The 25,180-nt window shown below is 40.2% G+C and overlaps 1 protein-coding gene across 1 annotated transcript in view; it reads left to right on the top strand.

The window, feature by feature from the left end:
- The window catches only part of GLG1 (golgi glycoprotein 1), a 171,283-nt gene that overhangs the window by 107,370 nt on the left and 38,733 nt on the right, over nt 1-25,180 (top strand). The window contains exons 3-8 of the mRNA XM_035281841.3: nt 3,939-4,025; nt 9,063-9,278; nt 14,744-14,947; nt 16,772-16,843; nt 18,089-18,272; nt 19,439-19,653. Of these exons, the coding sequence (XP_035137732.1) occupies nt 3,939-4,025; nt 9,063-9,278; nt 14,744-14,947; nt 16,772-16,843; nt 18,089-18,272; nt 19,439-19,653 (978 nt within the window). The remainder of the gene's footprint in view (nt 1-3,938; nt 4,026-9,062; nt 9,279-14,743; nt 14,948-16,771; nt 16,844-18,088; nt 18,273-19,438; nt 19,654-25,180) is intronic.

Below are 25,180 nucleotides of genomic sequence, written 5' to 3'. Positions count from 1 at the left end.
GGAGAATGTTCTAGAATTAGGCCATAGTGGTAGTTGCACAACCTTGTGAACATACTAAAAAAAACACTGAATTATACACTTAAAAGAGATAAATTTTATGGTATATGAATTGTATCTCAATTTGAAATGGAAAAAAAGATGACATACAGTAAAATGTTTAGCATTTGATAATATTGTCATGGTTATTTGGGAAGAGACTTGTTTATAAGGAAATGTATACATGGCAGAACAAGTAAGTTTTCAAATAAAAGTTAAAGACATTCAGAAGATCTAAATGGTTATCTGAACGTCTTTTGGCAGAAAATCTATTTCTTGCTCAATTGTGGGACATCTGACTTTGCATTAGATAAAGTAAGGAAATATTCTGCAGCTTATATTTATAATTTTTCTGGCTTTTGTTACTGTTTGTCCTAAACTTTTGAGATACCAAAAAGCTTTTCTTTTTCTTTTTCTTTTTAAAAAGAAAGAAATGGCTAAGCATGATGGCTCACGCCTATAATCCCAGCACTTTGGGAGGCCAAGGCAGGTGGGCCGCCTGAGTTCAGGAGTTCAAGACCATCATGGCCAACATGGCAAAACCCCATCTCTATTAAAAATATAAAAATTAGCCAGGTGTGGTGGCACATGCCTGTAATTGTAGCTACTAGGGAGGCCAAGGCAGGAGAATCACTTGAACCTGGGAAGCAGAGGTTGCAGTGAGCTGAGACTGTGCCACTGCGCTCCAGCTTAGGCAACAGAGTGGGACTCAGTCTCAATTAAAAAAAAAAAAAAAGAAAGAAATGGCAGGTCAGCTGCAAGGGGGTCAGTAAGGAGACATTCTTTCATTGGGTTGATGTACACATAGAATAAAGTGTTGATTTAATTTTAGAATACAAAATTTAATGACCAAGCAATAGTGACTTAATTCATAAAAACAGTGATATGTATTTGCCTAGATTGTAACATTGTCTTTTGAATCCCTGGGTCCATTTGTGCTTCTAAGGAGCCAGGTGGCCCTTGATTCTTTCAGTCAGAACTAAGCTTTTTTCGTATCTACTTTCGGTTTGGCCTCATGTGTTTCATTGGTTAAATTTGTCATTCATCATGGTGTAAGTTTATTCAGCAAATATTTATTAGTGCCTGCTGTGTTCCATACACTCTTCTAGACACTCAGGATACTGTGGTAAGCAAGGAAAGATTCCCAGTGCTCTTGGAGCTTTATGATACATGGTGGCCAGGTTCCACTTCTTTTTTCTAAAAAACTGTTGTTGTTGTTGTTGTTGTTTTTTGAGGTGGAATGTCACTCTGTTGCCCATGCTGGAGTACAGTGTGGCATGATCTCGGCTTACTGACTACAACCTCCACCTCCTGAGTTCAAGTGATTCTCCTGCCTCAGCCCCCAGAGTAGCTGGGATTACAGGTGTGCACCACCACACCTGGCTAATTTTTGTATTTTTAGTAGAGACGGGGTTTCGCCATGTTAGCCATGCCAGTCTTAAACTCCTGACCTCAGGTGATTCTCGAGCCTTGGCCTCCCAAAGTGTTGGGATTACAGGCGTGAGCCACTGCACCCGGCCTAAAAACTCACTTATTGATGGTAGCTGAGAGATCAGAGCTTTTACTTATGTTTTTGTTTTTGAGGAGGGAGGAGAAGAATCTTGCTTGTCTTTTCTATTTTCTTCAGATCTTCCTCACTGCTTGCTTCCATGTCATTCCTAATCCACTTTTTATGTGTCTCTGTCTTCCTTCTAAAAGGTAGATCTGGTCGTGTCACCCCTAGTTTCTCGTCATCGACTTCCCATTATTCTTAGGTTAATGTTCAGTTGTGGCTTACAAAGGCTTTCTAATCTGGCTTGGCTCAAGGCTCCTGGGTCAGTCCTCCATTGGACTTCTGGTTCCCTCCACCCCTTGCTTCCATACAGTATTCAGTGTATCCTTGAATCTGGCTAACTGCTGCTAGCCTTTCAGGTTTCATCTTAGATAGCATTTTCTATGGTAACTCTTCCCTAACCAAACTTCCCATCCCTCCCCAGTTTGGGGTATTCCTCCCATATATTGCTATGGTACCCAGTGATGCCATTGGCCAGCTACTTGATCATACTCCCTGCCATTGACTGTGGCTACCACTGGGTAGTCTTTGTCCTCCTTATGTTATCCCCCAATTCTTAACTCTGTCTGGAACATAGTACGTACTCAGTAAACGTTTGCTTGTTTCCTCTAATAGTCTATCTGTGAAATGCTTTGCCAAGCGGATATTTAACTGAATCAGTGACTGATTGACTGATTTTTTTTCATCTTGGAGTATATACCAGTTACAGAGGAATGTACCCCCCTCCAAAAATATGTATATACATATGTCTTCATGTTCTACATCATCTATATTTTCAGTTTGGCCTCATGTGTTTCATTGGTTGAATTCGTCATTCATCATGGTATAAGTTTATTCAGCAAATATTAATTAATGCCTGCTATGTTCCATACACTCTTCTAGACACTCAGGATACTGTGGTAAGCAAGGCAAAATTGCCAGTGCCCTTGGAGCTTTATGATACATGGTGGCCAGGTTCCACTTCTTTTTTCTAAAAAAACTGTTGTTGTTTTTGAGGTGGAGCGTCACTCTGTTGCCCAGGCTGGAGCACAGTGGCATTATCTCAGCTCACTAACTACAACCTCTGCCTCCTGGGTTCAAGTGATTCTCCTGCCTCAGCCTCCGGAGTGGCTAGGGTTACAGGTGTGCATCACCACGTCTGGCTAATTTTTGTATTTTTTTTTTTTTTTTTTGAGACGGAGTTTCGCTCTTGTTACCCAGGCTGGAGTGCAATGGCGCGATCTCGGCTCACTGCAACCTCCACCCCCTGGGTTCAGGCAATTCTCCTGCCTCAGCCTCCTGAGTAGCTGGGATTACAGGCACACGCCACTGTGCCCAGCTAATTTTTTGTAATTTTAAGTAGAGACGGGGTTTCACCATGTTGACCAGGTTGGTCTCGATCTGCCGACCTCGTGATCCACCCGCCTCGGCCTCCCAAAGTGCTGGGATTACAGGCTTGAGCCACCGCGCCCGGCCAATTTTTGTATTTTTAATAGAGACAGGGTTTCTCCTCTACAGAGTCTGCTTTGTCTCTCCAGCTGAACAATTTAAAGGCTCATTTTTGCTACTTTTCAGAAATTGGATCACTTATCCAAATCTTTTTATGGAAGCTTTGAAGGTAAAGTAATATTTAGTCGTTACCTGTGAGTAATAATGGCTTTAGATATTTTCTAGTGTAAGATGTGTTAAAGCAGTTGTATAAAGTGGACCTTATAGTGTATGTGTCAGATGTTTTAAGGGAATGAAGAGTCTGGGCACACTGGCTCATGCTTGTAATCCCAGCACTTTGGGAGGCCAAGACAGGGGAATTGCTTGAGGCCAGGAGTTCAAGACCAGCCTGCAATACAGTGAGATCCCATTTCTACAAACAAATTTTTTAAATGAATAAATGAAGATAAATATGCCTAGAAACTAGAGCCTGTTCGACTCCTCTGGGGAAACTGATCTATGAAAGCACTGATGCTTGTGAGATATGAGACTAAATCCACCAAATCTGAGCTTCTGGATTAGACTTTTTTGGTTTCAGCGGAATTAAGTTTATACAGCCTATTTATATTTTCCTCGAAAACCTTACCAGGGATCTTAATTTTTAATTTTTTTCTTAACTGTTTAATGATTTCTAATTTATAGTTTTAAAAAGTTGTCCTTTAGTAAAAATGATAAAAGTATATCTGAATAGTCATTGTTTTATTTTGCTTTTCTCCCCTTTAATCTAGGAATGTAATGGCATTTTATCCTACTTTTTGTTTGTTATCTGACATAAATATGCTTTGTCTGGTTCTGTATAATTGGCTTTTGTCATTTCAAGTAATACTGATAATAAATTTCTTATTATTCTAACTGGAGTTTTGTTTTTCCTCTCTTTATCTAGTTGTTGTGGAATTATAAGCTGAACCTAACTACAGATCCCAAATTTGAATCTGTGGCCAGAGAGGTTTGCAAATCTACCATAACAGAGGTAAGTTGTGAACGAAATTTGGAGGTAGCTAATGTCTTAGAAGAGAAAATTCTATCTGTTGACCAGACCAGCCCTTACGAGAATGACTCAGTTACTTTTCTTAGACTTCACATCTGTCTTGGTTGAAAGTTAGGAAGTTGCAGGGGTGTAATTAGACTCTTTTTGTTAATGTCCACCTACACTTAACATTAGGATAAAGGCAGTTGGAAATCAGATTCTATTGGTCTCAAAACAGCAAATGAAAGTGCTTAGGTAGTAAGTTCTACTCTCACACGTGGGACAGCTTGTTATGTCTAAAGCATATCAGCACGGTTAAAAGAGGCCTGTCAGCATTCCTATTTTGACTGTGCAGTTGGATCAGTTGAACCACAGAGGTATATACTTAAAATAATAGGAATTAGTGTCAAAAAGGTTTAAGATTTTTAAAATCTTTTAAAAATAATTGGCCCAGTGTAACCAACAATATTAATAATAAAAATGAAAGTTATGGTACTTGAAATGCGTTTTTTTAGGGTTTTGTTTTTTTTTTTAAATCAGTAAGAGAAACTCCAGCAAGCCAGAGTTTCTGAATACTGGAATATGAGAATCACAGAGAAAACAGCTACTATTTTTCCACCCCGGAATTAACAGTCATAGATCTCGCACCATATTAATCTTTCCCTCAAGCTGGTCCTATTGATGAATTAAGTCAGGGCCACATTCTTCAGAGCTCTTAAAGAAGGCCCTGTCTCATTCAGATAAGCCATCAGCCTATTTTCCTCATGTCATTATGGAGTCTCATAGAACTTGTTTTCTCAAACCTTCTAATACTGGATCAGAGATGTTTTATTCTTTTAAAGCAGTGACCCAGCCGGGCGCGGTGGCACACGCCTGTAATCCCAGCTCTTTTGGAGGCCGAGGCGGGTGGATCATAAGATCAAGAGATCAAGACCATCCTGGCCAACATGGTGAAACCCTGTCTCCACTAAAAATACAAAAAAATTATCTGGGCATGGTGGCAAGCGCCTGTAGTCCCAGCTACTTGGGAGGCTGAGGCAGGAGAATTGCTTGAACCCGGGAGGCGGAGGTTGCAGTGAGCCAAGGTCACGCCACTGCACTTCAGCCTGGTGCCTGGTGACGGAGTGAGACAAAAAAAAAAAATCAGTGACCCTTCCTGTTTACCCTGGGGCTTCTTCCAAGCAGAAAGACCTGTCTTTGGAAAATTGATCTTTAGCTCCTAGCTTTAATATTCTACATCTCAAACTCCCTTAGCTAGCTATATGACTAAACCTCTACCTTTAAAACATCAAGGGCAAAAGTGTTTGCTTAATAACAAAACTCAATACAAAGAAATTAGTCCCAGGCTCGAACTTTAAATGTTTGTATTTTCCCTCTGTATTGTGGTACTATACAATTATTAGTTTTTTTATGTTTTGAGACAGAGTCTCACACTATAGTCCATGTTGGAGTGCAGTGGTGCCATCTTGGCTCACTGCAACCTCTGCCTCCTGGGTTCCAGCAATTCTCCTGCCCAGGCTCCCAAGTAGCTGGGATTACAGGTGTGTGACACCACAGCTGGCTGATTTTTGTATTTTTAGTAGAGACACGGTTTTGCCCTGTTGGCCAGGCCGATCTTGAACTCCTGACCTGTGATTCACCATGCCTGGCCATAAGTAGTTTTTTTTAAGAGACACATTGGGAGAGATACATAGACACACACACATATATGTTTGTTTTGCCCCATTTTGTGTCACCATTAAATGCATACCAGCTTGATTGCCCTGGAGAAATTTAGTTGAATAAAATATGTGTGTGTGTGTGTGTGTATTTTTTTTTCCCACTAGAATAATTTCACTCTTTGCATTAGGCTGGCTTCCATATAATGTGTCTATCATGATTGTCCTCTGTGACCTTTTTGGGTGTTTTGGTTTTGTAAAGATTAGCGTTAGCAAGGACACTTCTCCCTCTCAAAGGAAGATTATACTGGAGTCAGCAAAATTAAATATCAGGAAGAAAACAGTTGCCAACAAGACATTTCATTCTAGATTTTCCTTTTATTGTCTTTCTTAAATTTGGAACCCTACTCCCAGGGAGAAAAACAACATCACAGGAATACCTGCAAACTTTTAATACAAGCCAAACTTGTATTAAATCTAAATTTAATTGTATTAAATATAAATTGAGGATTTAGCTCAATATCCAGAATTGAGCTAAATCCTACCTGCTTTCCTCCTGGCTCCTGTCAAAAAATAGAGGGACCGCAGCATTTTGCTAATGGTACCTTGTCATTCTGCTCCCCAGCCACTTTAGAGTTTACTTCTATTCTTAAATATGTTGATGATGATTTTGTGCCCCTTTTTGCTGTTAATCTTAGAAGTTTAATAAGATAGAAGGAAAAAGTGCTATCCAACAGAATGAAGAAAGGCGCAGACTTCTCATTCAAACACTACGCCCTGTTATAATAGGAGTAGGTGACACATCTCTGTGTTTCAGTGAAATCTCAAGTGATTGTAGCTAAAATTTACATTTAGCTTCTTATTGAGGCTGCAGTTCAAAATGTGCTCTTGGTTTTCTTAGAGGTGTTTTAAAACTTTGGGTTGCCCAGTAATTAGGGCCTGGAAAAAGGTTTCTCTGTTTCATTAAGTGGGTGCCTGCCACTAGTCCTATTTTTTATCCAGTGTTTTTTCTGTGATTGAATTACAAGTGCTGGGATTTTCAAGCATCTATTCCTCTTTCAGTTTTCAAACTTACCTCTGTTTTGTTAGGGATAAAAAAACTTTTCCAGGAAATAAGAGTCCTGGCCCTCTTTTTTTTAATTTTGAGATGGTGTCTTGCTCTATCACTCAGGCTAAAGTGTAGTGGTGTAATTTTGGCTCATTGCAGCCTCCACCTTCTAAGTTCAAGTGATTCTCCTGCCTCAGCCTCTTAACTACCTGAGACTACAGATGTGTGCCACCATACCTGGCTAATTTTTGTATTTTTAGTAGACAGACAATGGAGTTTTCCCATTTTGGCCAGGCTGGTCTCAAACTCCTAACTTCAACTGATCCACCCACCTCAGGCTCCCAAAATGCTGGAATTACAGACATGAGCCTTCTTTTTAGTCATCACAAAAACTTACTTGGCATTAAACTAAAATAATTGCATTCATCTTAACTTGAAAATCTCTACTGCCTCTGATGCCAGTATGAGACCGTTTACTAAATTCTCAAGTTGGCTTCTTTAAAAGTAAATGCAGCTGGCTGGGCGTGGTGGCTCTCGCCTGTAATCCCAGCACTTTGGAAGTCTGAGGTGGGTGGATCATGAGGTTAGGAGATCAAGACCATCCTGGCCAACATGGTGAAACCCCATGTCTACTAAAATACAAAAAAAATTAGCCAGATATGGTAGTGCACAGCTACTGCAGAGGCTATAGTCTCAGCTACTGTGGAAGCTGAGGCAGGGGAATCACTTGAATCCGGGAGGCAGAGGTTGCAGTGAGCCGAGATCACGGCACTGCACTCCAGCCTGACGACAGAGCGAGATTCAGTCTTAAAAAAATAAAAATTAAAAAAGTAAACACAACTTTCTGTTTTGAACTGAGTTATTTTTGTGGTCCGGATTTGATACTGGAGTTAGAGGTGAAGAGACTCATTTTCATATAGGATATAATTCCTCTGTGGTATGTCCTTTGTGCAGCACCTTTAGATAGCCTAATGGGGAGAATGGTCTCTGTTGGTTTTAAAGTACAAATAAAACATTCTTTCTTGTTTATATTCAAAATAAACATTCCCATTTAACTCCTTCCTCTTGTCAGAATTGCCACTTCAATTTGTTTTAATTTCCCCACATGCAATAGGCTTTTTTCCAAACAACCTGCTCTGTTTTATAATTCGAGCTTATAATTCTATTAGTAGGTTTTACTTTTGTCTGAATTTCAGCATTTTGGGGCAGTTTGATTTATTAGCGTTTTGTGGTTTGGAATGCACTTTGCAGGAACACTACCATGCAGAATCACTCTGTGCATGTTCCACTAGATTATATGTCTAAACCACCCAAACTAGGTTTGCAGTGGCCTTCCCAGACTTCTTGCTCAACTGCACTGAACATTGTTTTAAAAATGCTTCTGTCCCAGACCACAGCAGTTAAGTTTGGATTTTACTAATTTCAAAAACACATGTTCAATCCCTAGTTAATTCAGAACACATTAATGTGATGTCAAGAAGTAGGCCTGTTGTGGTAGCTCACGCCTGTAATCCCAGCACTTTGGGAGGCCAACACGGGCACATCACCTGAGGTCAAGAGTTTGAGACCAGCCTGGTCAACATGACAAAACCCCAGCTCTACTAAAAATACAAAAATTAGCAAGATGTGGTGGCATGAACCGGTAGTCCCAGCTACTTGGGAGGCTGAGGCAGGAGAATCACTTGAACCCAGGAGGCAGAGGTTGCAGAAAGCCCAGATCATGTCATTGCACTCTAGCCTGTGTGACAGAGCAAGACTCCGTCTCAAAAGATAACAAATAAAAATAATGTCATGTCAAGAAGTAATACTACACCTTCCCTCCTGTCTTTCTCTGGCCATTAGGTTTACCTAACAGTAATAGTTTGCTGTGTACCTTGGTTTGGGATGTGCAGCTAGACTTCACTTCTGCACCTGTTTGTCAGACCTTCCTCCCTAGATTCATCCCCTCACTGTCCATTGCATTCTTTGCGTGGTTACAAGGACTTCTCCATAGGATCACGCCAAAGCTGTAAATGTTAACAGCTCTTTTCACTCCATTTAGAAGTGAGCGTTACCTAAGCATTTGGATATGTATGTAATTTCTTGCAAAACACATTAATCAGGTTTTTTAAGAAGGCACAACAATCTGAGTAGCGATGACACAGTATTTTTCTTTAAAATGAATGTATTCCTAAATGTTTTCTTTGGATATATTCCTAAGAATTTTTCTTTATTTTCTCTGAAGTAAAAAATTAGGAAATCAATAGGAAAATGTCAGACATTTTTCTCTTTCATAAATATTGTTTGTTACAAGCACGGAACACTTTTGTAAAACAGCCACTTTATTTTGAGCAGATTAAAGAATGTGCTGATGAACCAGTCGGAAAAGGGTACATGGTTTCCTGCTTGGTGGATCACCGAGGCAACATCACTGAGTATCAGTGTCACCAATACATTACCAAGATGACGGCCATCATTTTTAGTGATTACCGTTTAATCTGTGGCTTCATGGATGACTGCAAAAATGACATCAACATCTTGAAATGTGGCAGTATTCGGCTTGGAGAAAAGGTATCTAATACTACATTGGCTTCAACAAAGGGTCTTAAAAATTTGGTGTGTGAAAAGCTTTTATAACTGCCATGGAAAAAAAAATTAGGACTGGAGTGACCTTAAGTTGAAATTAAAGAAACTTGTCCAGACAGCCTAAAAGCTAAGGCTGGTTGACAGTGCATTTCATGTGTTTGTAGTGAAATAATTTCAGCACTATATGGGAAGTAGAGGAATTAATACCTGCAAAGAGTGGTGGTGTTTTCATAGTATTAGAGTAGTTGCTGGTTACCTATGTCTCTGGCAATGGGGGACACCTGAGTTCTGTTTTGTTTTGGTTTGGTTTTTTTTTTTTGAGACAGAGTCTCCCTCTGTTGCCCAGGCTGTAGTGCAGTGTTAGGATTTCCGTTCACTGCAGGCTCCGCCTCCTGGGTTCAAGCGATTCTCCTGCCTTGGCCTCTTGAGTAGCTGGAACTACAGGAATGCACTACCATGCCTGGCTAATTTTTGTATTTTTAGTAGAGATGGGGTTTCACCATGTTGGCCAAGCTGGTCTCGAACTCTTGAACTGAAGTGATCTGCCCGCCTGAGCCTCCCAAAGTGCTGGGATTACAGATGTGAGAGCTACCCCACCCAGCCGAGTTCTTTAATCTTTCCCTGCATATACCTCGTGGTTACTATAAAAAACAATTACTTAGCATACTGGCTGCTGTCCATGTATAAAATATTAGAAAAATTTAAGATATGTGAAGATACTTCTAGTTTGTCGGAAGAAAGGTCCTCTCTAAATGGGATGTATTATTAACTTTCATCTCAGAGGAACTGATTTTAGTAAAGACAGGAAAGAATATAACTACCTAGCTAGTTTCTTCCACAGTTGTATCTGATCTTATTTTTGGACGTAGTCTGCTGAACAGAAGGTCACAGTAGAGATTTGGCCAGGTTTATCCTGAATTTGTTTGTTCACCAAAAGTGAAAAAAACTCCTGAAAAGTAATGGATGCCAGTGGGAGAGGGAGTCTGAGACCTCTGGCATCAGCTGTTAATTGCTGCTGCTCATTAATCTGCTGTTCAGAAAATATGATGGAAAATAAAACCCATTCGTCCCTTTGCCGTCTATTTGTTCATAGTGGCAGATGTCACTGATAAAGGGGACATGGTGTTAGGATCCTGGAACTGAGCACACAGTTCAAATGCAGTATTGTCTGGCTGTCACTGAAGCCTGGAAGCACAGGGCCTGGTCCCTTATCAGAGGGTACCGCTGAGTTGGTCCTGAAAACTCTGTGAGCTTGGCATAAATCCTTCAGGCAAGTAAAGAAAGGGCAGCTTTAATAAAGAACACAGTGTTTTCTTTCCCAGTAGACTCTAAAAATGGCACAAAAGCACTTAAGTCATTCTGATGATTCAGGAAGCTCCTCAGACTTTTTTTAGGATGTTGAAAATTATACCCAATTCCAAACCTGACTCTTTTTAAAATTCCACATGGTGTTCCAAACATACTTTTCAGGAATCAGCGATGAGGCTTTTTCACCCTCGTGATGAGTGCTCCATGCAGTAAAGCCAAGAGTTTCAGTCCCTCTGTGGAGTAGTTCTTTCCTGGTAACCACCAAGGTGGCAGTCCATTAGCCTCCCTTTAACTCTCTAAATTGTCACCTGCATATATGAGTTAGTAAGCCCGTAGTGACTGAAACAATCGCAGAAAATAGTACTGCTGGAGCCAAAAGCATGGCAGAATTTTTTATTTGACTTAGATAAAATCGCAAAAATTATTTCTGTGGACCAAAGATAGAAATGACACTTTTGTCATTTAATCTTTCAGTATGGCTACTAGTTAGGTGAAATTTCAGTTTATACCAGGTCACTATGCCAGCATCAAAGGCTTTCTTATATTTGGGGAACAGTGAGATGGACTCATACTTGAACTTGAAAAAGCCTCTTCCTTCCTTTGTCATTTACTCTGTGCTACAACCAAGTTTAAAAAAAAAGAGGAAGGCATGTGCTCAGCTCTTCTGTTCCTTTTCTAACTGTACTTTCTTCTCTGAAGCCAGTTATTTAGATAGAAAAATTATCCTGAAAATTAACGAAGTGGCTTCTGAACACAGAAAACAACAGGCTTGTCAGTTTCAAACTTGCTGCCACTGAAGCTTGAAACTCTTCTATGACTGGTTGTGACCTCACCTCCTCCATAGGTCAGAGGAGAGGAGTCATGGTTAATCTTTTTTGGACCTTGCCCTTGTATGAACACATAAATGTAATGATTTCAAAACTATGATTTTTGGCCAGGTGCGGTGGCTCACACCTATAATCCTAGCACGTTGGGAGGCCAAGGTGGGTGGATCACCTAAGGTCAGGAGTTCAAGACCAGCCTGGCCATCATGGTGAAACCCCAACTTTAAAACAAAACAACGACAACAAAAAAAACCTGTGACTTTTTCAAAATGTTAAATTTTAGAGGGAAAAAGATATATTAATAAAGCCTTTAGCATTTTCTATAGTAATAAATGCTGTTAAAACGAAAGGGCAGATTTCCAAAAGCAAAGGTTTAAATGATTTACGTCATCTGAAGAAAAAGAATGTGGTTTCCAACAAAGGAACTTCACTGCGGACATGTGCGACTGTATTGGTGCCTTTATGCTTTTCTCTCAGTAGTTGTATCATTTGTTATTTCCTGCTTCTGACCAGTTTGAGTAATTCTGATAATCCTTTTTCCTTTATTCACTGAGGTAAATCAGAGAAGACAGCAGCAGAAGTATTGTAATAGAGAATGGTTTATAGCAGAGATGAAAACCGAGTTCTTGCCTACTATTGAGAAGTTAGCGTTAGTCTCTGTTGTAGTTTGAGTTTTTTTGTTTATGTGTTTTTTCGTGGGGGTCGTTGTTGTTAAAGGACCAGGAGTATGGGGAAGAAAAAATACTGCCTATCAAACTTCTAAAAATGGATCAAGGCATTGGCAGTTTTTAGGCAGATGTTTTTCTACCATAATAAAATTAACAAAAATTTATTTTAAGTTCATTTGTAGGATAATTTATTACTCATATGCCAAGCCTGTGTATAAATAACTTTTTAAACCTAAGTGATCTTATAGTCTCATAATGTGCAGGTGTGTAGTTCACCTCACTCACTTTATCCATGCAGTCTTCATTGTCAGATATTTGTATGCATTTCAGTTACAAACTCAAATGGGATGCACTAAAAGGCTCAGAGACTCTGAGGAACTCCTGAAATACCATAATTTGAAAAAAGTATCTATCTGAAAGTTACAATGAATGGAAACATCTAGAAGTATTTTAATGAGCTAATACCAGTGTGTGGTGCTACACACATTCACACATTGCTTATCGATGAGGATACAATGAGGATATGAGGACACGTTCTGAGAAATGTGTTGTTAGGCATTTCATCACTGCGTGAATATCAAAGAGTACACTTATGCAGACCTAGATGGTGTAGCCTACTACACACCTAGGCTATGTGGTGTAGCCTATTGCTCCTAGGCCACAAACCTGTATAGCATGTGGCTCTGCTGAAAAACTAGAGGTATTTATAACACAATTATAGTATTTATGTATACAAATACATATAAACATAGGAAAAACACAGTATTCCATTATTGGGTGTAGTGGTGCATGCCTCTAGTCCCAACTACTCGGGAGGCTGAGGCAGGAGGATCACTTGAGCCCAGGACTTTGGGACTGCAGTGAACTGTGATCCCCTCTGCTGCCCTCCAGCCTGGGTGACAGGGCAAGACCCTATCTCATAAATAAATAAATAATAAGAAGAAGAGTTAAAAAAAAAAACAGTTTTAGGAGTTTTATAGACTCTACCCACTCACCCAGATTAACCCCAGGTCTGGATAAGTAAATGATAACTGTTAGCTAGGCACTTTATGTTCTACAACTCAAATGAGTTAGTTAACTCCTGTGAGCCTCTGCTCATTCATGTACCCAGTAGATCTCAGAGCTGTATTCTTTCTTCATATGTATGTTAGGAGATAAAATGAAAGTTTTCATGGAAACACTTGGAAATTAAGGTGCTATAGAACATATTTTTTCCTATTTATAATAAAATAGGAAAAAAATACATTCTTTGATTAATTTGAAATTTTGTCTGAAGTAGATGTTACCCCTACTTGGTTTTAGGAATAATCTTCTCCTCCTCCTACTACTACTTCTCCTCCTCCTCCTCCTTCTCCTTCTTTCTTCTTCTTACTTCTTTCTTCTTCTTCGTTTTTTTTTTTTTTTTTTTTTCTTTTTCTTTTTTGAGACAGTGTCTCACTCTGTCACCTAGGCTGGAGTACACTGCCGCGAACTTGGTTCACTGCAAGCTCTACCTCAGGTTCAAGCAGTTCTCTCGACTCAGCTTCCTGAGTAGCTGGGGTTACAGGCACATGCCACCATGCCCAGCTAATTTTTGTATTTTTAGTAGAGATGGGGTTTCACCATGTTGGCCAGGCTGGTCTCAAACTCCCAACCTCAGATGATCCACCTGCTTTAGCAGTCCTAAGTGCTGGGATTACAGGCATGAGCCACCACGCCTAGCCAAAATCTTTTTATTATACACAGATTATTTCATAGATACGTATTCTATTCTAACAAGATTTGAGTGTGTGTGTATAAATAAGTGATAGCACTAGATTTTAAGTGCTTTGGTTTGCTATATTAGTCGTTATACCTTAAATTGTTGAAGCATATCTTAAGAGTATAGATTAGGACTCTTGAATGGAAAATATTTAGGGGAACTATCTCGTATTTTGCATGAATGAATGTTTGTGGTTGCTATGTCGGTGATGAAATGTACAATTAAAGATAATTGGATGGTTTTTAGGAGAACTCTCAAAAGCAGTTTGTTAAACAGTGGTAATCTTGTTAAATCCCATTAAGATAAATCCAAAACATCAACATGAGTATTAAACTACAGATGGTGCATGTTGGGGTATTTGTGGACACTACAGAATAGGAAAAGGAGAAAGAAGGTCTCTGTAACTTCTTAGTAGATTTTGTGGTTTGTTGGTTTTTAACTTGACTGAAAGCACTGTTATTTGGGAAATGCCTAGATTTTAGAGACAAATGAACAGAGATTTTAGCAATGTAATTTCAGTATTGACATGAACTATGACAAGAATATTGAGCTGATGTGTTTCTTAAGAATTTTTGACATTTTAAATTTTTGTAAATTTAGGTTCTTATTTCTAGTGCTAACTAAACTATAGTAGTTAAACTTCCCAGGATCTTTGTTTCCATTTGTAGCATGCAAGTGTTATATTCTAACTGAAGGTCATTGAGGGCATTTTTTTTAACTTCCACAATGTGGTTGGTTCTGACTTGATTTTTCAATAGCACATTAATGAGCTGACTCCATGTTGGTGTTTTATAACTCTGTGTGTGTGTGTGTGTATGTGTGTGTGTGTGTGTGTTTAGCAAAATGTTGTTTATTTGAAACCCATAGGTGAAAGAAAGTTTTAAAATATTAATATCCTCGCTATTTTAGGATGCACATTCACAAGGTGAGGTGGTATCATGCTTGGAGAAAGGCCTGGTGAAAGAAGCAGAAGAAAGAGAACCCAAGATTCAAGTTTCTGAACTCTGCAAGAAAGCCATTCTCCGGGTGGCTGAGCTGTCCTCAGATGACTTTCATTTAGACCGGCATTTATATTTTGCTTGCCGAGATGATCGGGAGCGTTTTTGTGAAAACGTGAGTCAGCTCAGAAACTGTTCTGTTCTTCCTTTTATTTTCACACAGAGATAATTTTGTTTTAATTAATTTAATTGTACTGTTTTTTGAGAGTCTGAGTCTCACTATGTTACCCAGGCCGATCTTGAACTTCCAGCCTCAAGCAATTCTCCCACCTCAGCCTCCCCAGTTTTTGAGACAGGATCTTGCTGTGTTACCCATGCTGGAGTGCAGTGGTGTGATCATGTCTCACTGCAGCCTCCAACTCCTGGGTTCAAGTGATTCTTCTGCCTCACCCTTCCAAGTAAACTTTTCGTAAGCGGAGGTTGCTATGTTGCCCAGACTGGTCTTGAACCCTTGGCCCAAGATGATCCTTCTACCTCTGTCTCTGAAAGTGCTAGGATTATAGACACGAGCCACTGCAACTAGTCATAAAATATTTTTTAATGCTCTAATATAAAATAAGCCATCAAGAAACCTCACATGTAGAAAAGCTACAGAAATGAAGGATGAACTTGGTCCCGGTATAGCAGAAAGTGGTAACTGGGTATTCAACCTTGATAATTGGACATTTAGTTAAGAGTTGGCTTCTGATGATCTCCACATAGTATTTTTTTCTGCTTTATCTCACTCAATTTCAGTTCTTGGAAATCTGTTTTATCTATAGGAATTTTATTTGACCCATGATCCTATTCACATCTATTCAGTGGCTAAAACTTTTACACACATTTATATGTTTTTGGCTAAGGTGAAGAAAACAGCAGGTGGCTAATTTTTAAAACCAAATCTTTGATTACCACCTCCTGACCCTATAGAACAGCTTTCTAACACTTTAAATAGAATGGTCTCTCCATCCTTACAACAAAGGACTGAAAGTAACTTGTGTATACTTCCACTCTGCCTGCTAGTTGGAATTAACAGCTTTAACCATCAGAGTCACTGATGTAAGAGTTTTATTAACTCTAGCACACGCCTCTAAGAAACAAGACTCAGAGGCTGGGCACAGTGGCTCCCACCACTTTGGGAGGCTGAGGCGGGCAGGTCACTTGAGGTCAGGATTTCGAGACCAGCCTGGCTAACATGGTGAAACCCCGTCTCTACTAAAAATACAAAAATTAGCTGGGTATGGTGGTGGGGCCTGTAATCTCAGCTACTCAGGAGGCTGAGACAGGAGAATTACTTGAACCTGCGAGGTAGAGGTTGCACTGAGCTAAGATCGTGCCACTGTACTCTAGCCTGGGCAACAGAGCAAAGCTGTCTCAAAAAAAAAGAAGACTCAGGCCGGGTGCGGTGGCTCAAGCCTGTAATCCCAGCACTTTGGGAGGCCGAGGCGGGTGGATCACAAGGTCAAGAGATCAAGACCATCCTGGTCAACATGGTGAAACCCCGTCTCTACTAAAAATACAAAAAAATTAGCTGGGTGTGGTGGCGCGCGCCTGTAATCCCAGCTACTCGGGAGGCTGAGGCAGGAGAATTGCCTGAACCCGGGAGGCGGGGGTAGCGGTGAGCCGAGATTGTGCCATTGCACTCCAGCCTGGGTAACAAGAGCGAAACTCCATCTCAAATAAAAAAGAAGACTCAGACTCAGACTCTGACACTTCTCTTGGTTCCCTAATTAACAAAATATATTAGAACAAATGACAAGTGCCAGATATCATGGGAATATTTTTTTCATCTCTACTGCAGTCACTGTTTTTGTTTAAAGCCTAGTAAATTTTAAAATTTTATAAATGTTGATCTAAAGGTGCTTACCATTGTAATCATTTAATAGAAAGTTCTGTATGAGATTGTGGATAATGTTCATCATAACTACTTAGCTAAAGTAGTGTATGTTCCATCTTACAGACACAGGCTGGTGAGGGCAGAGTGTACAAGTGCCTCTTTAATCATAAATTTGAAGAATCCATGAGTGAAAAGGTAAGTATTACTGTGAAACTAATGAATATTTTGATTTTTTAAAAGCTTTCTCAAATTCTCTCAAACAATACTTATAATCTTATATACAAATGTAAATGACTGATAGACCTCACTCCTTTCAAAGGTGAGGTACTTGGGTTTAAGCTGAAAGCAAGCTTAAACCCAAGCTTGGTTGAAACCAAGAAAATGAAGCCCTGATTATGATATAGGTAGTGATAAGCCAAGTGAGGTTCTCACTGTGGTTGTTTCTTCAGTTCTTTTTTTTTTTTTTCCTGATATGGAGTCTTGCTCTGTCACCAAGGCTGGAGTGCAGTTGCATGATCTCGGCTCACTATAGCCTCGGCCTCCCAGGTTCAAGCGATTCTCCTGCCTCAGCCTCCCTAGTAGCTAGGACTACAGGTGTCTGCCAGCACACTTGGCTAATTTTTGTATTTTTGGTAGAGACAGGGTTTCACTATGTTGGCCAGGCTGGTCTCGAACTTACAACTTCAGGTGATCGGCCTGCCTCTCACTGGTTTTATGTACAGTGCTCAGTGTGATTTTATATAAAACCACACTGAGGCCAGCCCTGCCTATTCAAGAAGTTTAGGTTAGCCAAATCATTGTGCTTTGTAGGTAATTAGTTATTTAATTTTTCAGCAGCTATATCATTAAGCATCCTCTTTTAGTTCTCTGTCCCTGGATAAATGCAGGAATCATTGATGACTTTTGAAACAATTAAATTTGCTATCTTGTCATTTACTTTCCAGTGTAGCTGAAGAAATGTTTCTCATTTCTGTTTTCTAATGTCATTTGAATAATCTTATTCAAATCTTATATCATTATTCACATGATATAGAAAAGTTGAATAATTATAATTTAAAGTATAGACTAGAATACCCCAAGTGTTAATGTTAGTTGCCAGTTTGATGCTGGTGAAATTTATGTTAGGAGTATTGTTAAAGTGGAAAAGAATGCTGTATGTGAAGTTAATGTACTGGGATCTGTTCTGGACACTGCCATTGCTGCAACACTTCGCAAGTGACTACAGAATTTCTAGGTTCCCCCCCCCCCTTACCCCTGTCTCACGCCGTACTAGTTTAGCTCAGTTGTGCAGCTTTTAACCAAACTTAAAGATAGATATGTTGGTAATAACTGCAGTTATTGACATGTACTTGACTGAGTCGACATGCTCATCTTAGAGGTACACATCAACAGCAAAACCACAGGAGTGGTCTCACGGCTCTTGCTGTACTCTTTCCTCAGTGTCGAGAAGCACTCACAACCCGCCAAAAGCTGATTGCCCAGGATTATAAAGTCAGTTATTCATTGGCCAAATCCTGTAAAAGTGACTTGAAGAAATACCGGTGCAATGTGGAAAATCTTCCGCGATCCCGCGAAGCCAGGCTGTCCTACCTGCTCATGTGCCTGGAGTCAGCTGTACACAGAGGTAGTGTTCATTTCTTTTTATCATATCTGTTCCTTTTGGAATTCATACTCTGAAGTTTTTCATATGTAAATGTTAGTTTCCTTCCATATTTGCTTTTTTTTCCCCCACGTTTTTAAATTAATTATTACTATTTTTTTTTAATAGAGATGGAGTTTCACCGTGTTGGCCAGCCTGGTCTCGAACTCCTGGCCTCAAGCTATCCTCCCACCTTGGCGTCCCTGAGTGCCGGGATTACAGGCGTGAGCCACCATGCCCAGCTGAATATTTTTCATTTTTGAAAATTGTGCGGCATTTTGGGGAGACTCAGGGTAGAACATTGTGCAACATTTTGGGGAGACTCAGGGTAGCATGGTTTAGCACATGGGGCAGACTTGGCTTCAACTTTTGACTCTTATCACTAAACCAACTGTCTGGGTGACCATTTTTTGTTTTGTTTCGTTTTAATCTTTTTATTTTAAGTTTTCCCCATTGGCATTTACAGATGAAATTAGTTGGGGGAGCCTGTAGTGAATATCTGAAGTGTAGTCTTTTCCAAAAGTTTTAAATGTGTAGGCCAGTGGAGATTGTTCTTTCGCTTTCATTTTTTTTTTTGAGACAGAGTTTTTGCTTTTGTTACCCAGGCTGGAGTGCAATGGTGCGATCTTGGCTCACTGCAACCTCCGCCTCCTGGGTTCAGGCAATTCTCCTGCCTCAGCCTCCCGAGTGGCTGGGATTACAGGCACACGCCACTATGCCCAGCTAATTTTTTGTATTTTTAGTAGAGACGGGGTTTCACCATGTTGACCTGGATGGTCTCGATCTCTTGACCTCGTGATCCACCCGCCTCGGCCTCCCAAAGTGCTGGGATTACAGGGATGAGCCACCACACCCGGGCCTTTGGCTTTCATTTTTACCCCATTTGTTATTGATAAGAATTTCACGGGCAAAGTATTTGCGTTATTAGTGCAGTAGTCTAACACCTGCTTCATGCAGAACACTGACAGGAGAAGCCTGAATATCTGGAGTCTAAGCCTATGTTATGCTACTAAACCTTTTGCTAATTCTTTAGTATGACTGGTAGTTATATTGTATTACAGAGAGAAATCTGTACTTTTAATAGGTGGTGATTTGTGATGCTAATGTATACCATTACCCTCCGTAATGTTATGACTTACATCCTAACTTAGGGCGACAAGTGAGCAGTGAGTGCCAGGGGGAGATGTTGGATTACCGACGCATGTTGATGGAAGACTTTTCTCTGAGCCCTGAGATCATCCTAAGCTGTCGGGGGGAGATTGAACACCATTGTTCCGGATTACATCGAAAAGGACGGACCCTACACTGTCTGATGAAAGTAGTTCGGGGGGAGAAGGGGAACCTTGGAATGAACTGCCAGCAGGCGGTAAGGAGACTTTTGCTATTGCCATTTTGAATGTCACATTTATCAGCTGAGGAGCCTCTTCCTGATGCTGTCCCACTTGCTTTATCTGGATCATTTGTGATATCACATTGAATATTAGGTACTAAGTACCAGAGACAGAAGGTTGTTTCTTCAGGCATATCTTAGTAAGAATGTGGCATTTGCTACAGTGCAAAAGTTTGAGCTCATAATCAATAAAAAGAACTATCTTCTAAGATAGAGAGCATTATTTGCCAAGAGTTTCTAGTGAAAGGGCAGCTTGCTAGACTGGATTTCCTAAACTCAGAATCAAGGCAAACCAGATTCTGATCCATAAGGACAGGCCCTCTACCAAGAGAGAATTTGCCTTTCTAAATAGGCTTGATTGAGTTGAGGCTGAAAGAGAAAGTTGATATAAATTGAAATTTTTTCTAAGAGTTTATTTTTGTTACTGATTTGCAGCATGGCCTGAAGGATCAAGAGAGCATGTCGTTTTTGAAATCACACTGTCTTTTCCTCATACACTAGGACACTTATGCATGGAAGAGTCATTTTCTTTTTAATTTAATTTAGGTTCTAGGATACATGTGCAGGATGTACAGGTTTGTTACATAGGTAAACATGTGCCCTGGTGGGGGTCTTTCTTTTTCTAGCCCTAAACCTCACAGTTAGCATACTTTGCTGGGGAAGATAAAGTTCTTCTCGATCTAGCATCTTATGAACAGTTGAATAACTACAGGTCAGGTAAGAAACGCAAAGTTAAAATGTTGGAGATTTAGTGCATCTGTTTCATTACTGTCGTCCATGTTGATTGCTCTTTACTGGACATGAGTCTTAGAGCAACTTAACATACCATGTGCACCAGTGTGCCCTGGGCAGTGAACTTTCCTTTAGGGAGCACAAGAGTTAGTTTCACTTTATATCCTAGAATAGAAACTTGAGACTCTCTTGTTAGTTAAACTTTAGAAAACCACAGTCAGTCTTACTATTTTATAGTTGGCGTTTTATTAAAAACTGTATATCAGCCTGAATTTTATATTCTTGATAATCATGTAAAATCAGAATTTTACGGTCTGAAACAAAACTTTGAAGACTGAAACCCGACAGTTTTATACAATTTGGATATGGAGTAAAATTCCATATTAACCTTTGTTGCTCATCTTGACCCGAAGTAGACACCAGTGTGTGTATGCATGTGTGTGCATGCATATGTGTGTGCACATGCGTGCCTATGCTTCCCATGGTGGGAAAATAGGCAAATGTAGCTTCTTCTCTAAAATACCAAGCTGGTGCAGGAGGGAAGGCTTCTGTGGTATCCAGGTGGCCTGGGCTACTGACCAGAGCCCAATACCCTCACCAATGCCTGTTCTTAAATCAGAGCAGCTAGTGTGTTGACGTGGGCGTCAGAAGGGAAGGAATCTGCTGTTTCAGTTTGCCACAGTGTTGTTCCTAAGGTGCAGTTCTTGCTGGCGACTGTCCTGGGAAACCTGTTTGCCTGTGTAGGTCCTGGGACCCAGACCAAAAATCAGTCAGGAGACAGCCTGTATTTGCATTTCATCCTTAAAGCAACATGGCAAGGTTGTTGGAGGAGGGTCAGGATGAACTTAACCTTTTTTTTTTTTTTGAGACAGAGTTTCACTCTTGTTGCCCAGGCTGGAGTACAATGGCACATTCTTGGCTTACTGCAACCTCCGCCTCCCAGCTTCAAATGATTTTCCTGCCTCAGCCTCCCGAGTAGCTGGGATTACAGACGTGCACCACCATGCCTGGCTAATTTTGTATTTTTAGTAGAGATTGAGTTTCACCTTGTTGGTCAGGCTCGTCTCGAACTCCCAACCTCAGGTGATCCGCCTGCCTCAGCCTCCCAGAGTGCTGGGATTACAGGTATGAGCACCATGCCTGGCCTAAACCTTTTTATTGAGGCTATGCTTATAGTAAAGGATGCAGAAAAAAGAAAATAGACTGGTTTGACTTTATTTTGAGGCATCTAATTCACACCCAAGGCTTTTTAAAATCTAGCTGGTTGAAAGAATCAGTGATTCAGCTTGAAAGATGTAAGTACTGCCCACATCACCTTTTGTGCCCAGAAGAAGGGTACTTTCCAAATCTAGAGAGGGTGGCTTCAAGTAGTGAAACATATGATTTTGCCCATATTAAATTTAGCCAAGTGGGGCCAGGTGCAGTGGCTCACCCCTATAATCCCAGCATTTGGGGAGGCCAAGGTGGGCAGATCTTGTGAGGTCAGGAGTTCATGACCAGCCCGACCACCATGGGGGAACCCCATCTCTACAAGAAATACAAAATTAGCCTGTGGTGGTATGTACTTAGAGTCCAGCTACTCGGGAAGCTGACGCAGGAGAATCGCTTGAACCTGGGAGGCATAGGTTGCAGTGAGTTGAGATCGCACCACTGCTCTCCAGCCTAGGCCACACAGAATGAGACTCCATCTCAAAAAGTAAAAAATTTTTAAATTAAAATAAAATAAAAATAAATTTAGTCAACTGGGAAAGAAGCGTTTTATTTGATTTATACGGACCCAGGGTTTTTAGCTTTTGCCCACAAAAACTGAAGGCCTAAATGATCCAAAGGTAGAAAAATGTCCTTAGTCTTCTCCAGTATCCATCCCCAGTCAAATTGATGAATGTTTTAAAATAATTCATTTTGGGGGAGTTTCTTTTTATTTCTTTTTTGTTGTTGTTGTTTCGTTTCTTAAGTGATGGGGTCTTGCCATGATCACCAGGTTGGTCTCAAACTACTGGGCTCAAGCAGTCCGCCTGCTTTGGGCTCCCAAACTACTGGGATTATAGGCATGAGCCACTATGCCTGGCCTTTTCTTTTTTTTTTTCTTTTTCAACGTTTTCTTTCTAATATAGCAGACTTCAATACCTGTTCTGTGGTTGACCATTTAGTTTTCCCTGTTGTCTACTTGGTGATTGATTTAGTGATTTCTCAACAGGTAGTAAGCGGTAGAGCATAAGAGTAATTATCATCTTGTTGAGTACATACTCTCCCAAATGCACCATAATTGTGAGCTGTGAAATTCTCTTCATTCATGGCTCAATAAGTCTGGGCCTAGGCCCTCCTAAACCAAAGATAACTGCCAGTCTATTCTCAAGTCATCTCTCTGAAGCATTTTCCCAGATTTTCCTAAGCATGCCAGGGGCTAGAATAGGTGTATAATCATGTAGCAATTCACATTTTCAGTGTTTATTTCACACGCTACTGTTACTAAATTCCAGAGTGGCAATGATCCCTGGAGCTGTTAGCCCATTAGGCTCTAGAGGGCATTCATTTTCGCCTGTAAATAACTTCAGTCCAGTGCATTTATTATTTCTTAAAGTTTGCCTGTCAGTCATGGACATTTAACTGATACAGTTCTTGCAAAGACTTGCAGACTCCCATGTTACTCTTCCAACTTTTTTCATAAAAAGATGTATATACTTTGATTTTTGTCAACAAATGTTATAAGTAACATTGGTAATCATTCAATAGTGATTTTCCTACCAGCTAACCCCAGCATTTTGTAGCTTTTCTAAGCTGCCACCAAGAATTTTTGGTGTAAATAACTTCTATCCTAGAATATTGGAAATCTTTCATGTTTCTCTCTTCTAGATTACCAGCTTTTTTTTTTAGGATAATAGAAGTTTGTGGATTTTTCCTTTATTTCCTTTTGATTATGGCCCTCTGATAAATTTGTGATGAGGTCATACATCTAACCTATGATCCCACAGGTGTTCCAGTGAAGACCCTATGGAATCATAGGTTAGCTATGTAAGGATCAGAGGACAAATCAGTGACACAAAATGATTCCAGTTCTGTAACTTGGCAAAAGGGAACCCAAACCAGTAAGGATTATAGTTTTCAAATGTGCTTTCTGTTTACTAAAGATTTCTACCCCAAGACCGGGTCTGGTGGCTCACACCTATAATCCTAGCACTTTGGGATGTCGAGGTGGGTAGACCGCTTGAGTTCAAGACCAGCCTGGCCAACATGGCAAAACCTTGTCTCTACTAAAAATATAAAAATTCAGCTGGGTACCATGACTCATGCCTGTAATCCCAGTACTTTGGGAGGCTAAGGCGTGTGAATCATGAGGTCAGGAGTTCAAGACCAGCCTGACCAACATAGCGAAACCCTGTCTCTACTAACAATACAAAAAATTAGCTGGGTGTGGTGGCGGGCACCTGTAATCCTCCCTACTCTGGAGTCTGATGCAGGAGAATGGCTTGAACCCAGAAGGTTTCAAGGTTACAGTGAGCCAAGATTGTACCATTGCACTCCAGCCTGGGTGACAGAGCAAGACTCGGTCTCAAAAACAGACACACACACACACACACACACACACACACACACACACACAATTAGCCAGGAGGCCGGGTGCAGTAGCTAATACCTGTAATCCCAGCACTTTGGGAGGCCAAGGCTGGCGGATCACAAGGTCAAGAGATTGAGATCATCCTGTCCAACATGGTGAAAACCCATCTCTACTAAAAATACAAAAAAATTTATCCAGGCATCATGGCAGGTGCCTGTAATCCCAGCTACCTGGGAGGCTGAGGCAAGAAGAATTTCTTGAACCTGAGAGGTGGAGGTTGCAGTGAGGCAAGATCGCACCACTGCACTGCAGCCTGTCAACAGAGCAAGACTCCGTCTCAAAAAAAAATTAGGGAGTGCTGGCACATGCCTTTAGTCCCAGCTACTCAGGAGGCTGAGGCAGAAGAATCACTTGAACCTGGGAAGTGGAGGTTGTATTGAGTGGAGATCATGCCACTGCACTCCAGCCTGGGTGACCTCTGTCTCAGGAAAAAAAAAAAGATTTCTACTCCAAAATACCATCTGCTACTGTCTGTAGTAATAATGATCTTTCACATCTGTAAAATGCTTTGCAATTTACCCAATGTTCTCCCGTATATTATTTCTTTTTCTTTTCTATACCACCTCAGAACATGCCCATTGATATTATTATTTCTTACAATTTTTTGCAGTTAGAGAAACCAAAACGTAAAGGTAATCAGTATGTCCATGTTCTCAAAGCTAATCTGTCAGAGCCAGAACTATTAATAGAACTTATTTCTTTTGATTTTGATTTAGAGCCTTTTCATCTACTCCCCTCCTCAAAGGCAGGGGAAAAAAATACATGAAACACCTATTCTCAAGTCGTTCCTTTATTCCATGGCAAGACAGTAAAGTAAATGATAAAGAATATAGTCTTTATCATTTATCATATAGAAATGACAAGTATTTTTCTATATACTTACAATGTGCAAGATCAAGTTTGTTTACCTCTTGGTTGTAGAAAAATAGTTGAGGAAAATGGGAAATTATTAGTACTGTAATCTTGTTTTTTTGCGACTGATATTTCTTCAGGTTAAATGAAATTGCACATGTGCTTTTAATAAAGCACAACACATTTGACTTAATACCATTGTCTTTGCAGGAAAATTCAAATTCTAGATTCTTATGACCAAATTAGGTCTCTCGTTGAAAATGTTCTTTATTTACTCTTTTCCACTCAATTCTGACTTTGCTA

Source organism: Callithrix jacchus, chromosome 20, assembly GCF_049354715.1.
Source record: "Callithrix jacchus isolate 240 chromosome 20, calJac240_pri, whole genome shotgun sequence".
NCBI lineage: Eukaryota > Metazoa > Chordata > Mammalia > Primates > Cebidae > Callithrix > Callithrix jacchus.
This window is presented reverse-complemented; position numbering and strand designations above follow the sequence as displayed.